Source organism: Sphaerodactylus townsendi, linkage group LG03 (assembly GCF_021028975.2).
Source record: "Sphaerodactylus townsendi isolate TG3544 linkage group LG03, MPM_Stown_v2.3, whole genome shotgun sequence".
NCBI lineage: Eukaryota > Metazoa > Chordata > Lepidosauria > Squamata > Sphaerodactylidae > Sphaerodactylus > Sphaerodactylus townsendi.
This window is the reverse complement of record NC_059427.1, coordinates 102,166,605-102,179,196: the sequence shown is the minus strand read 5'-3', so window position 1 is coordinate 102,179,196 and position 12,592 is coordinate 102,166,605. Positions and strand designations below refer to the sequence as shown.

General features: G+C 74.1%; 1 protein-coding gene across 1 annotated transcript in view; it reads left to right on the top strand.

Annotated features, from left to right (window-relative positions):
- Positions 1 to 12,592, top strand: part of TENM2 (teneurin transmembrane protein 2) — a 1,113,792-nt gene that overhangs the window by 1,044,931 nt on the left and 56,269 nt on the right. Inside the window, exons 20-21 of the mRNA XM_048487386.1 lie at positions 8,823 to 9,090; positions 11,481 to 11,624. Coding sequence (XP_048343343.1) covers positions 8,823 to 9,090; positions 11,481 to 11,624 — 412 coding nt within the window. The remainder of the gene's footprint in view (positions 1 to 8,822; positions 9,091 to 11,480; positions 11,625 to 12,592) is intronic.

The window sequence follows — 12,592 nt, the reverse complement described above, 5'->3', positions numbered from 1 at the left end:
CCCACCCCCCCCCCCCCCCACCCCCCCCCCCCCCCACCCCCCCCCCCCCCCACCCCCCCCCCCCCCCACCCCCCCCCCCCCCCACCCCCCCCCCCCCCCACCCCCCCCCCCCCCCACCCCCCCCCCCCCCCACCCCCCCCCCCCCCCACCCCCCCCCCCCCCCACCCCCCCCCCCCCCCACCCCCCCCCCCCCCCACCCCCCCCCCCCCCCACCCCCCCCCCCCCCCACCCCCCCCCCCCCCCACCCCCCCCCCCCCCCACCCCCCCCCCCCCCCACCCCCCCCCCCCCCCACCCCCCCCCCCCCCCACCCCCCCCCCCCCCCACCCCCCCCCCCCCCCACCCCCCCCCCCCCCCACCCCCCCCCCCCCCCACCCCCCCCCCCCCCCACCCCCCCCCCCCCCCACCCCCCCCCCCCCCCACCCCCCCCCCCCCCCACCCCCCCCCCCCCCCACCCCCCCCCCCCCCCACCCCCCCCCCCCCCCACCCCCCCCCCCCCCCACCCCCCCCCCCCCCCACCCCCCCCCCCCCCCACCCCCCCCCCCCCCCACCCCCCCCCCCCCCCACCCCCCCCCCCCCCCACCCCCCCCCCCCCCCACCCCCCCCCCCCCCCACCCCCCCCCCCCCCCACCCCCCCCCCCCCCCACCCCCCCCCCCCCCCACCCCCCCCCCCCCCCACCCCCCCCCCCCCCCACCCCCCCCCCCCCCCACCCCCCCCCCCCCCCACCCCCCCCCCCCCCCACCCCCCCCCCCCCCCACCCCCCCCCCCCCCCACCCCCCCCCCCCCCCACCCCCCCCCCCCCCCACCCCCCCCCCCCCCCACCCCCCCCCCCCCCCACCCCCCCCCCCCCCCACCCCCCCCCCCCCCCACCCCCCCCCCCCCCCACCCCCCCCCCCCCCCACCCCCCCCCCCCCCCACCCCCCCCCCCCCCCACCCCCCCCCCCCCCCACCCCCCCCCCCCCCCACCCCCCCCCCCCCCCACCCCCCCCCCCCCCCACCCCCCCCCCCCCCCACCCCCCCCCCCCCCCACCCCCCCCCCCCCCCACCCCCCCCCCCCCCCACCCCCCCCCCCCCCCACCCCCCCCCCCCCCCACCCCCCCCCCCCCCCACCCCCCCCCCCCCCCACCCCCCCCCCCCCCCACCCCCCCCCCCCCCCACCCCCCCCCCCCCCCACCCCCCCCCCCCCCCACCCCCCCCCCCCCCCACCCCCCCCCCCCCCCACCCCCCCCCCCCCCCACCCCCCCCCCCCCCCACCCCCCCCCCCCCCCACCCCCCCCCCCCCCCACCCCCCCCCCCCCCCACCCCCCCCCCCCCCCACCCCCCCCCCCCCCCACCCCCCCCCCCCCCCACCCCCCCCCCCCCCCACCCCCCCCCCCCCCCACCCCCCCCCCCCCCCACCCCCCCCCCCCCCCACCCCCCCCCCCCCCCACCCCCCCCCCCCCCCACCCCCCCCCCCCCCCACCCCCCCCCCCCCCCACCCCCCCCCCCCCCCACCCCCCCCCCCCCCCACCCCCCCCCCCCCCCACCCCCCCCCCCCCCCACCCCCCCCCCCCCCCACCCCCCCCCCCCCCCACCCCCCCCCCCCCCCACCCCCCCCCCCCCCCACCCCCCCCCCCCCCCACCCCCCCCCCCCCCCACCCCCCCCCCCCCCCACCCCCCCCCCCCCCCACCCCCCCCCCCCCCCACCCCCCCCCCCCCCCACCCCCCCCCCCCCCCACCCCCCCCCCCCCCCACCCCCCCCCCCCCCCACCCCCCCCCCCCCCCACCCCCCCCCCCCCCCACCCCCCCCCCCCCCCACCCCCCCCCCCCCCCACCCCCCCCCCCCCCCACCCCCCCCCCCCCCCACCCCCCCCCCCCCCCACCCCCCCCCCCCCCCACCCCCCCCCCCCCCCACCCCCCCCCCCCCCCACCCCCCCCCCCCCCCACCCCCCCCCCCCCCCACCCCCCCCCCCCCCCACCCCCCCCCCCCCCCACCCCCCCCCCCCCCCACCCCCCCCCCCCCCCACCCCCCCCCCCCCCCACCCCCCCCCCCCCCCACCCCCCCCCCCCCCCACCCCCCCCCCCCCCCACCCCCCCCCCCCCCCACCCCCCCCCCCCCCCACCCCCCCCCCCCCCCACCCCCCCCCCCCCCCACCCCCCCCCCCCCCCACCCCCCCCCCCCCCCACCCCCCCCCCCCCCCACCCCCCCCCCCCCCCACCCCCCCCCCCCCCCACCCCCCCCCCCCCCCACCCCCCCCCCCCCCCACCCCCCCCCCCCCCCACCCCCCCCCCCCCCCACCCCCCCCCCCCCCCACCCCCCCCCCCCCCCACCCCCCCCCCCCCCCACCCCCCCCCCCCCCCACCCCCCCCCCCCCCCACCCCCCCCCCCCCCCACCCCCCCCCCCCCCCACCCCCCCCCCCCCCCACCCCCCCCCCCCCCCACCCCCCCCCCCCCCCACCCCCCCCCCCCCCCACCCCCCCCCCCCCCCACCCCCCCCCCCCCCCACCCCCCCCCCCCCCCACCCCCCCCCCCCCCCACCCCCCCCCCCCCCCACCCCCCCCCCCCCCCACCCCCCCCCCCCCCCACCCCCCCCCCCCCCCACCCCCCCCCCCCCCCACCCCCCCCCCCCCCCACCCCCCCCCCCCCCCACCCCCCCCCCCCCCCACCCCCCCCCCCCCCCACCCCCCCCCCCCCCCACCCCCCCCCCCCCCCACCCCCCCCCCCCCCCACCCCCCCCCCCCCCCACCCCCCCCCCCCCCCACCCCCCCCCCCCCCCACCCCCCCCCCCCCCCACCCCCCCCCCCCCCCACCCCCCCCCCCCCCCACCCCCCCCCCCCCCCACCCCCCCCCCCCCCCACCCCCCCCCCCCCCCACCCCCCCCCCCCCCCACCCCCCCCCCCCCCCACCCCCCCCCCCCCCCACCCCCCCCCCCCCCCACCCCCCCCCCCCCCCACCCCCCCCCCCCCCCACCCCCCCCCCCCCCCACCCCCCCCCCCCCCCACCCCCCCCCCCCCCCACCCCCCCCCCCCCCCACCCCCCCCCCCCCCCACCCCCCCCCCCCCCCACCCCCCCCCCCCCCCACCCCCCCCCCCCCCCACCCCCCCCCCCCCCCACCCCCCCCCCCCCCCACCCCCCCCCCCCCCCACCCCCCCCCCCCCCCACCCCCCCCCCCCCCCACCCCCCCCCCCCCCCACCCCCCCCCCCCCCCACCCCCCCCCCCCCCCACCCCCCCCCCCCCCCACCCCCCCCCCCCCCCACCCCCCCCCCCCCCCACCCCCCCCCCCCCCCACCCCCCCCCCCCCCCACCCCCCCCCCCCCCCACCCCCCCCCCCCCCCACCCCCCCCCCCCCCCACCCCCCCCCCCCCCCACCCCCCCCCCCCCCCACCCCCCCCCCCCCCCACCCCCCCCCCCCCCCACCCCCCCCCCCCCCCACCCCCCCCCCCCCCCACCCCCCCCCCCCCCCACCCCCCCCCCCCCCCACCCCCCCCCCCCCCCACCCCCCCCCCCCCCCACCCCCCCCCCCCCCCACCCCCCCCCCCCCCCACCCCCCCCCCCCCCCACCCCCCCCCCCCCCCACCCCCCCCCCCCCCCACCCCCCCCCCCCCCCACCCCCCCCCCCCCCCACCCCCCCCCCCCCCCACCCCCCCCCCCCCCCACCCCCCCCCCCCCCCACCCCCCCCCCCCCCCACCCCCCCCCCCCCCCACCCCCCCCCCCCCCCACCCCCCCCCCCCCCCACCCCCCCCCCCCCCCACCCCCCCCCCCCCCCACCCCCCCCCCCCCCCACCCCCCCCCCCCCCCACCCCCCCCCCCCCCCACCCCCCCCCCCCCCCACCCCCCCCCCCCCCCACCCCCCCCCCCCCCCACCCCCCCCCCCCCCCACCCCCCCCCCCCCCCACCCCCCCCCCCCCCCACCCCCCCCCCCCCCCACCCCCCCCCCCCCCCACCCCCCCCCCCCCCCACCCCCCCCCCCCCCCACCCCCCCCCCCCCCCACCCCCCCCCCCCCCCACCCCCCCCCCCCCCCACCCCCCCCCCCCCCCACCCCCCCCCCCCCCCACCCCCCCCCCCCCCCACCCCCCCCCCCCCCCACCCCCCCCCCCCCCCACCCCCCCCCCCCCCCACCCCCCCCCCCCCCCACCCCCCCCCCCCCCCACCCCCCCCCCCCCCCACCCCCCCCCCCCCCCACCCCCCCCCCCCCCCACCCCCCCCCCCCCCCACCCCCCCCCCCCCCCACCCCCCCCCCCCCCCACCCCCCCCCCCCCCCACCCCCCCCCCCCCCCACCCCCCCCCCCCCCCACCCCCCCCCCCCCCCACCCCCCCCCCCCCCCACCCCCCCCCCCCCCCACCCCCCCCCCCCCCCACCCCCCCCCCCCCCCACCCCCCCCCCCCCCCACCCCCCCCCCCCCCCACCCCCCCCCCCCCCCACCCCCCCCCCCCCCCACCCCCCCCCCCCCCCACCCCCCCCCCCCCCCACCCCCCCCCCCCCCCACCCCCCCCCCCCCCCACCCCCCCCCCCCCCCACCCCCCCCCCCCCCCACCCCCCCCCCCCCCCACCCCCCCCCCCCCCCACCCCCCCCCCCCCCCACCCCCCCCCCCCCCCACCCCCCCCCCCCCCCACCCCCCCCCCCCCCCACCCCCCCCCCCCCCCACCCCCCCCCCCCCCCACCCCCCCCCCCCCCCACCCCCCCCCCCCCCCACCCCCCCCCCCCCCCACCCCCCCCCCCCCCCACCCCCCCCCCCCCCCACCCCCCCCCCCCCCCACCCCCCCCCCCCCCCACCCCCCCCCCCCCCCACCCCCCCCCCCCCCCACCCCCCCCCCCCCCCACCCCCCCCCCCCCCCACCCCCCCCCCCCCCCACCCCCCCCCCCCCCCACCCCCCCCCCCCCCCACCCCCCCCCCCCCCCACCCCCCCCCCCCCCCACCCCCCCCCCCCCCCACCCCCCCCCCCCCCCACCCCCCCCCCCCCCCACCCCCCCCCCCCCCCACCCCCCCCCCCCCCCACCCCCCCCCCCCCCCACCCCCCCCCCCCCCCACCCCCCCCCCCCCCCACCCCCCCCCCCCCCCACCCCCCCCCCCCCCCACCCCCCCCCCCCCCCACCCCCCCCCCCCCCCACCCCCCCCCCCCCCCACCCCCCCCCCCCCCCACCCCCCCCCCCCCCCACCCCCCCCCCCCCCCACCCCCCCCCCCCCCCACCCCCCCCCCCCCCCACCCCCCCCCCCCCCCACCCCCCCCCCCCCCCACCCCCCCCCCCCCCCACCCCCCCCCCCCCCCACCCCCCCCCCCCCCCACCCCCCCCCCCCCCCACCCCCCCCCCCCCCCACCCCCCCCCCCCCCCACCCCCCCCCCCCCCCACCCCCCCCCCCCCCCACCCCCCCCCCCCCCCACCCCCCCCCCCCCCCACCCCCCCCCCCCCCCACCCCCCCCCCCCCCCACCCCCCCCCCCCCCCACCCCCCCCCCCCCCCACCCCCCCCCCCCCCCACCCCCCCCCCCCCCCACCCCCCCCCCCCCCCACCCCCCCCCCCCCCCACCCCCCCCCCCCCCCACCCCCCCCCCCCCCCACCCCCCCCCCCCCCCACCCCCCCCCCCCCCCACCCCCCCCCCCCCCCACCCCCCCCCCCCCCCACCCCCCCCCCCCCCCACCCCCCCCCCCCCCCACCCCCCCCCCCCCCCACCCCCCCCCCCCCCCACCCCCCCCCCCCCCCACCCCCCCCCCCCCCCACCCCCCCCCCCCCCCACCCCCCCCCCCCCCCACCCCCCCCCCCCCCCACCCCCCCCCCCCCCCACCCCCCCCCCCCCCCACCCCCCCCCCCCCCCACCCCCCCCCCCCCCCACCCCCCCCCCCCCCCACCCCCCCCCCCCCCCACCCCCCCCCCCCCCCACCCCCCCCCCCCCCCACCCCCCCCCCCCCCCACCCCCCCCCCCCCCCACCCCCCCCCCCCCCCACCCCCCCCCCCCCCCACCCCCCCCCCCCCCCACCCCCCCCCCCCCCCACCCCCCCCCCCCCCCACCCCCCCCCCCCCCCACCCCCCCCCCCCCCCACCCCCCCCCCCCCCCACCCCCCCCCCCCCCCACCCCCCCCCCCCCCCACCCCCCCCCCCCCCCACCCCCCCCCCCCCCCACCCCCCCCCCCCCCCACCCCCCCCCCCCCCCACCCCCCCCCCCCCCCACCCCCCCCCCCCCCCACCCCCCCCCCCCCCCACCCCCCCCCCCCCCCACCCCCCCCCCCCCCCACCCCCCCCCCCCCCCACCCCCCCCCCCCCCCACCCCCCCCCCCCCCCACCCCCCCCCCCCCCCACCCCCCCCCCCCCCCACCCCCCCCCCCCCCCACCCCCCCCCCCCCCCACCCCCCCCCCCCCCCACCCCCCCCCCCCCCCACCCCCCCCCCCCCCCACCCCCCCCCCCCCCCACCCCCCCCCCCCCCCACCCCCCCCCCCCCCCACCCCCCCCCCCCCCCACCCCCCCCCCCCCCCACCCCCCCCCCCCCCCACCCCCCCCCCCCCCCACCCCCCCCCCCCCCCACCCCCCCCCCCCCCCACCCCCCCCCCCCCCCACCCCCCCCCCCCCCCACCCCCCCCCCCCCCCACCCCCCCCCCCCCCCACCCCCCCCCCCCCCCACCCCCCCCCCCCCCCACCCCCCCCCCCCCCCACCCCCCCCCCCCCCCACCCCCCCCCCCCCCCACCCCCCCCCCCCCCCACCCCCCCCCCCCCCCACCCCCCCCCCCCCCCACCCCCCCCCCCCCCCACCCCCCCCCCCCCCCACCCCCCCCCCCCCCCACCCCCCCCCCCCCCCACCCCCCCCCCCCCCCACCCCCCCCCCCCCCCACCCCCCCCCCCCCCCACCCCCCCCCCCCCCCACCCCCCCCCCCCCCCACCCCCCCCCCCCCCCACCCCCCCCCCCCCCCACCCCCCCCCCCCCCCACCCCCCCCCCCCCCCACCCCCCCCCCCCCCCACCCCCCCCCCCCCCCACCCCCCCCCCCCCCCACCCCCCCCCCCCCCCACCCCCCCCCCCCCCCACCCCCCCCCCCCCCCACCCCCCCCCCCCCCCACCCCCCCCCCCCCCCACCCCCCCCCCCCCCCACCCCCCCCCCCCCCCACCCCCCCCCCCCCCCACCCCCCCCCCCCCCCACCCCCCCCCCCCCCCACCCCCCCCCCCCCCCACCCCCCCCCCCCCCCACCCCCCCCCCCCCCCACCCCCCCCCCCCCCCACCCCCCCCCCCCCCCACCCCCCCCCCCCCCCACCCCCCCCCCCCCCCACCCCCCCCCCCCCCCACCCCCCCCCCCCCCCACCCCCCCCCCCCCCCACCCCCCCCCCCCCCCACCCCCCCCCCCCCCCACCCCCCCCCCCCCCCACCCCCCCCCCCCCCCACCCCCCCCCCCCCCCACCCCCCCCCCCCCCCACCCCCCCCCCCCCCCACCCCCCCCCCCCCCCACCCCCCCCCCCCCCCACCCCCCCCCCCCCCCACCCCCCCCCCCCCCCACCCCCCCCCCCCCCCACCCCCCCCCCCCCCCACCCCCCCCCCCCCCCACCCCCCCCCCCCCCCACCCCCCCCCCCCCCCACCCCCCCCCCCCCCCACCCCCCCCCCCCCCCACCCCCCCCCCCCCCCACCCCCCCCCCCCCCCACCCCCCCCCCCCCCCACCCCCCCCCCCCCCCACCCCCCCCCCCCCCCACCCCCCCCCCCCCCCACCCCCCCCCCCCCCCACCCCCCCCCCCCCCCACCCCCCCCCCCCCCCACCCCCCCCCCCCCCCCCCCCCCCCCCCCCCCACCCCCCCCCCCCCACACCCCCCCCCCCCCCCGGCCACCCCCCCCCCCACCCCCCCCCCCCCCCCCCCCCCCCCCCCACCACCACCGCCACCCCCCCCACCCCCCCCCCCCCCCCCCCCCCCCCTCCTCCCACCACCACTACCACCCCCCCCCCCCCCCCCACCCCCCCCCCCACCCCCCCCCCCCATCCCCCCCCTACCCCCCCCCCTCCCCCTCCCCCCCCCACCCCCCCCCCCCCTGTGGCTGGCATCTTCAGAGGATCCTCTGAAGATGCCAGCCACAGATGCAGGCGAAACGTCAGGAGAGAATGCTGCTAGAACACGGCCATACAGCCCGGAAACCACACAGCACCCAAGTGATTCCGGCCGTGAAAGCCTTCGACAATACATTTCTACTCATAGTTTGTCTCTTCACACACTTTTCTTTTTGGCCAGGTACTGATGTTATAAGAAAATCACTTAAGGGAATATAGGTAAGCAGTGGGAAGATTTCGGCTGCCCTCATATTTCGCTCTAGAAATCTGGCCCCACCTTACTTCCTGCTTTGTATACAATTGTTGCAGACCTGAATTCAAACTAGATCTGCTTGCACCACATAGTTTGTCTCTCAGTATGGAAAAGGAAGAAAAAGGTAGTATGTGCAAATAAAAGCAAACTTATTTTTCTTCCTCTGCGCAAAAATATATAGATGCTAAAGCGTGCTTTAATGATCTTCATTGCCATCATTATTATGCTGGTTGTTCTGTTTGGGCATCCCTGTTGCTTTATGCTGATTGTCAATGGAAGTTGCAGGTTCATATAATTACAGCCTCTTGTGGCCCTCTTGCATATAACTAGCAATAAAACCTGTGGTTCATATTTACACTTTTGCTAACAGTGTGGTTTTTAAAAGAAAGTATAACAGTGGCCAAAACATTATTAATCCAGAAATCATAACCTAAATTGTGTCACTGCAGGCAGGCCATGCTAAAACTTCCCAGCAGTAAAAAGTCATTAATCTGTAAATAAGACCCATGAGCTAAACAAATCCCTTTCACAAGATGTACGCTTAATGTGTGCTCTATGTTCTCATTCAGGTTCTTCATGAAGAAATTGAAATCCCAGGCTCCAACATAAAACTCTGCTATCTGAGTTCCCGTACTGCTGGATACAGATCATTGCTGAAGATCACCATGACACAGTCACTTGTGCCTCTGAACTTAATTAAAGTTCATCTAATGGTAGCCGTAGAAGGACATCTCTTTCAAAAGTCATTCCAAGCATCCCCCAACTTAGCCTATACATTTATTTGGGACAAAACTGATGCCTACGGGCAGAAGGTTTATGGGCTCTCAGATGCCGTAGGTACGTCACTGGTTTCAAACTAAATGTTTTAAGTGCTGACTGCAGTGCTAGCAACTGTCTTAGTAAAAAAAATCCACAGCCAGTGTTAATACTAGAACTATAGCATAAGTGACTCTTCACTGTACATGCTGGCTAGCTTTTCTAGTTCTCGAATAACCTCTAGCACCCCATAATCCAGGGTATAAAGTCACCATTAGAGATAGAAGCCTGGGTTACACACAGTGTGATCATAAACTTTTGATAAGCCATAGTCATACCAATTCTGTTTAGCAAATGCCATCTACACAGTATCAGAGAAGCTTACTAAGAAGACTCCTTGCATCTCAGCTAGGAAGGAAAACAGGAAAGGATATATGTATTAGCCAAAGGCAGCAGCACAGTAGGATGGTAGAACAGTCATATGGGCACCTCCTTTCTGTCACGTAAATAGCCTGCAGCATGTAGCAACTGCTTCAGGTGAGCTGCCAATCATGTGAAAACCTGGTCTGAATTATATTCCCCAAGTATTTTGAGAGGAAGGCTAATGCAAACCAGATGGTTACATAATCAGTAGCACTGTGGTATAGTGGTCCAACTGAGAGAATTTGGGCATCAGATATCCCCTATGACAGGAAGCTTCCTGGGTGACGATGGTCCAGTTGTACTTTCTGGGTTTATCTGCCTTGTAGGGTTGGTGTGATTTAAAAAATGAAGAAGAAAGAATCATGTACTTGATCAATTTTGATCACAAATAGGATAAAAATGCAGTAGATAGATCAACCTTTCGTGCAGAGGAGTCTATTCACCAGACAGGCTCTTGGAATGATGAAGAGGCAGCAGAAGCATAGCTGGGCAGGAGTGCACCTGAAGAGCACTCCATGTTTTCCGCCCCCCACAGCCCCGCCCCCTCCCCCATGGCTTCCCCACTTACCTTTTCCAGCCAGCAGAAAACAGCTTTCTGCTGGCTGAAAACAGGCCAGGCTGGTGGGGCAGGGCAAGGGGGAAGGGGTTGGGTGATTTTCACACACCCCAGGTGCACGCCCAGTGCAATGCGCACACCCCGGCCCCCTTATAGCTCCACCAAAGAAGGCTTTTACCAAAGAGTTGCAATATGTACAAGGTAATATATAGAGAGTTCTGGAACGGTCAAACAAAATGCTTCGCCAGACACTGGTTTCCCAAAGGAACAAATTTACAGTACAGTACAATTGCTTATATACATTGTTGAGCCAATCATTGTAAAGGTCACCTGGATCTAGTTTGAACCAGTCTAACCTCTGTTGCCAGCTGTCAGATCACTCCCTTTTTCCTGACTCATAACTCTGCTGCATAGGATATGATCTTCACGATCTACGTGTCATGACACCTGCTGCTTTGTGACTGTACGGAGCATGCTTCAAGTACAATGCCCTGTCCCATATAATACATTGGCTTTCTAATTGGAATATGATGTTTTAAAATAGGTTATGCATTTTACCTGTACACAATAAACATTGTTTACCACAATGTATATCTTACTGCTACCCTGTGCCAGATAACTGGCATTGGCCATGGGTCCCTGCCATGTGCTAAAGTAGTGGTAAACATGTATTTTACACATACAACATGATGTGTGAAGTGTCCTAAATTAAAGGTATAAATAGCCTTATGGTCCATCAGTGTCATCCTTGTTTCTATCCATTCCAATGAACTGAGCTTTTAAAAAGCTGTTTGTTCAAAATTTGGGCCAGATATAATCCTCTAGCAGTTTATTCTACCAAAACATCCAGGCTGTGTTTCTATTCCTATCAGAAATTCTGAGGTGTGCAGGAGACGGATCCTGCTCCAGGGTAAATGTGCACACAATTTACAAGGCTCATCTGCATCAATACCTTACATATTTGCTCTGAAGGCTTCTTCTGAATCCATAACCACTCTGGTAAATAATGTGGATTTATATTAAGACTGGAGTAAGTGCAAAGTCAGTTTGGCAAGAAAGCCTTCAGTCTCCTGGGGTTTAATATTTTTCTGAATGCCTTCACATGAGAGCAGCTCCTATCTACTGGTTATATCATTGATCTACAGCTAGTGTATCATCTAATATAGTTACACTGTTTACTCACTGCAATTTAAAAAAAATTAGCCATGTATATACAGTACTGAGTGTATATATTCATATAGCCAGGACTGAATTACAGCAGCATATTTTAAAAACCATATTGGCTTATTATTGTAGACTTTTTCCCCTTTTTCACATCATCTGAAAATTCTTTTTTAAAAAATATGAGATTTTACAGTTCTCATGAGTATAGTTAAATCATATTTTAGGGTCAAATGAAGTCAAATATCTGAATGTAATACTATAGTATTTTGCAGTATTTTGTAGCAGGTGACAATCCATTCATATTCAGTAATTATTCATATTTTTTCAGTGTCTGTGGGCTATGAGTACGAGACCTGTCCCAGCTTAATTTTATGGGAGAAAAGGACTGCTCTATTGCAAGGATTTGAACTTGACCCCTCAAATCTAGGGGGCTGGTCTTTAGATAAGCATCATGTGCTTAACATAAAAAGTGGTAAGTTAAATGATTTTCATCATTGCTCAAACTTTAGATTAGTGCCTATCCTCCTAGTTGCCTCCAGAATATTAAACAGTGCTTGTACTGACATTTGAATAATACCACGCATAAAGGTGGTTGGTTATGCACAGGCACTGATCATTATGTGCATTGACTTTTAATGTGCCACTGTGAGTGCTTGAAACAAATGTTGGCTTCTATATGTGCTTTTGGCTGTATTCTAAAGCATATGATACTTGTGGCTCTGTCAGCAGAGACCACAGTGAGCATTCCAGGGTGAACCTGAGAATAGAATATACAGACTAAGTTCTGATTCACTAGTAATTGCCTTTTTGATACAACTGAGTGAATAGTAAATAGTCTGAGAGTGCCTGATATTACAGCATTGTACAGCACTGTGGACATGATCTGACCTTTTGATAAAAGTCTGTTAGAAGGTCTGTGTAAAACTGATTCCGCATGGGCCAAAAACAGCGGCGTGAAAATGGTGTGAAAATGGTGTAAAAGGGTTTACACAGTTTTCACACTGCTGTTTTTGGCCCATGCGGAATCCGCCTATGAGTGGGATACAAGAAATAAATACTGTCGTTAAAAAGATTAACAGTTCCACATTGACAATAATACCATAGAGTGACAGATTTCTAGATGAACAATCATGATATTCTCATTATTTGTCTCTGGTCCTTGTCATGTTTTTCTGGAATATGCTGGGACCTTCTGTAGCTTTCATGAAATTAATCCTTAAGAACTGCTTGAAAGAGTCACATAGGAAACCCTTTCTTGCACTGTGTTGTTTAGACTTCAGATGGTGGGTTTGCATATTACTATATAACAGAAACCCACTCTGCAGAAAAAGATATTTAGAAATATACTGTCAGTACTAACAGATCTACAGTACAGCACTAAAAAGAGTTCCATCCTTCTACATCCATTGACTTCTAAGTCCATGGACTGTAACTGTGTTT